General features: G+C 44.9%; 1 protein-coding gene across 1 annotated transcript in view; it reads right to left on the bottom strand.

Annotated features, from left to right (window-relative positions):
- RHEB (Ras homolog, mTORC1 binding) overlaps nt 1–2049 on the bottom strand; it is a 52290-nt gene that overhangs the window by 17568 nt on the left and 32673 nt on the right. Inside the window, exon 3 of the mRNA XM_028489573.2 lies at nt 1586–1653. Coding sequence (XP_028345374.1) covers nt 1586–1653 — 68 coding nt within the window. The remainder of the gene's footprint in view (nt 1–1585; nt 1654–2049) is intronic.

Below are 2049 nucleotides of genomic sequence, written 5' to 3'. Positions count from 1 at the left end.
GAACAGGGCTTGAACCTGTGTCCCCTGCATTGGCAGGCGGATTCCTAACCACCGCGCCACCAAGGAAGCCCCGGCAGGAGGATTCTTAACCGCTGCACCACCAGGGAAGTCCCAAACCGAAATCGTGATAATGTCAGACTCCCATATTTCTTCACCCAGGACACTCTCAGCTTATACCTGTTGTCCCAGCCTGACTGTTACCAGTGTCCCCCTTCACTCTTAGAAGTGTCTTGTTTTAGGTAATAAATTACACAATTGCCTGAACTACTATAAAAAACAGCAACACTAAGAATCCAGAACAAGGTCCTACCCCACAGGCTCTTCCTACACTAACTTCTAAGATAAGCTGCGTCCTCTATGTCGTCAGTCGCTAATGGAGACTTCTGTTATTTCCCTTGTTCCAACAGGCTCCCATTCTATCAGTAGGCAGGTACCCCGTAGAGTAAAAGCCTAGGCTGGCTCTGCTCCAAGAAAACCACCGTGAGGTCTGAAGACGAAAGCCCAGCACATCCACCGTGGATGTTGAGTGAATGACTTATGTTATAGCTCTCTGACATACACATTTGACTTATTTTATTTGAAGCTTCCAGAATGGAAACTCCAGGGTTCCTCCAGTGCTAAAATGACCCAACACAGCTCTTTTCTTGCTTCACTAGGGGGGTTACACTTTCCTTCTATGTTCACTTCAAAATATAAAGCAGAGGGAGTTCATTCCAAACCTGTAAGACAGGCCACATCTTTCTAGGTCTATGCCAGTTTCCCCAGGTTCCAGAAAAAAGCCTCCATTTAACGTGGCAGGCCAGTCCACCCTACACTCGCCCTCCTGCGAGTCTGATCCTCGGTCAGGTATAAGATGCAAGGGGACGGCCCAACTCCTTTACGTGCCCCGCCCTCCAGTCAACAGTAATAAATGTAGCCGAACAAAATGGTTTCTAGTAAAAGCAGGACTGGGTGACATGGAATGGGGAAGGTGTGCTGTCACAAGGGTTCTCTTGGCTCCCTTCAAGTTCTCTTAATTTCTTTCATCCTTTGCTTCCAGTCGATTCCTCTGGTGATCCAGTTGCCACATCTCTGCCACATTAACCTGTGCATACCTCTTCTGGGGGTTACTCACCTTTGGCAGTCACTGTCTAGCAAATCAGACCGACACTCTTTAATCTTGTAATCATATAATAGATCCAATACAACCAGCTCATTTCTGCCCTATGCCTTTCCCAGGCCCTTCCCCTAGAAAAGATCATCTCTTCTTCACGTAGGAGGATACATACTACAAAGGGAGGAAAAGGGCTAATGTGATTCTCTCATACAGAATCAACCTTTAGAAAATAGAAAACAACTAACGTTTAATAAATATAAACCTTCACAATGTTATGATGAATATACTTAAAACAATTCTACAGTAGAAAAACAAGTTAATTATTTGAAAAACTTCCGTAAATATCTTAGAAAAGACAAAGTAGACAGCCTGTTAATATCCAAACACACATAAATCACGAGGGGTTTTCTTGGCAGTGTCGTTGTGTTTAAGCGTCAGTGGCAGGGCTAGAACTGTCGGGTGCGCTATATGGCATTCTGACACACTTACCTGCCCAGCTGTATCTACAAGTTGAAGATGATATTCTTGTCCATTTACTGTGATCAATTTTGTGAAAGCTACAGTGAAAAAGGAATTAAATATTAGCTAGAAAAACATGCACTTTGGATCACTGAAAGCTCAAACAATGACCACCAATTAAGCAGAATCCTTAGTAATCTCAGAAAAAGATCCCACAAAACAACAAAGAATATCTGAGTTTATAGATTGTTCCCTACTTCCATTATTTAACTAAGCAACGCTGACTGACTAAAACCAATGGCGAGTCAACTTTGAACCTTTTCCAAAGAAACAAAGTAGGCAACGCTTCGAATCTTATAAAAGTGATCTGAGGCTTCCCTGGTGGCGCAGCGGTTGACAGTCCGCCTGCCGACGCAGGGGACACGGGTTCGTGCCCCAGTCCGGGAAGATCCCACATGCCGCGGAGCGGCTGGGCCCGTGAGCCATGGCCGCTG

This window comes from Physeter macrocephalus, chromosome 5 (assembly GCF_002837175.3).
Source record: "Physeter macrocephalus isolate SW-GA chromosome 5, ASM283717v5, whole genome shotgun sequence".
NCBI lineage: Eukaryota > Metazoa > Chordata > Mammalia > Artiodactyla > Physeteridae > Physeter > Physeter macrocephalus.
This window is presented reverse-complemented; position numbering and strand designations above follow the sequence as displayed.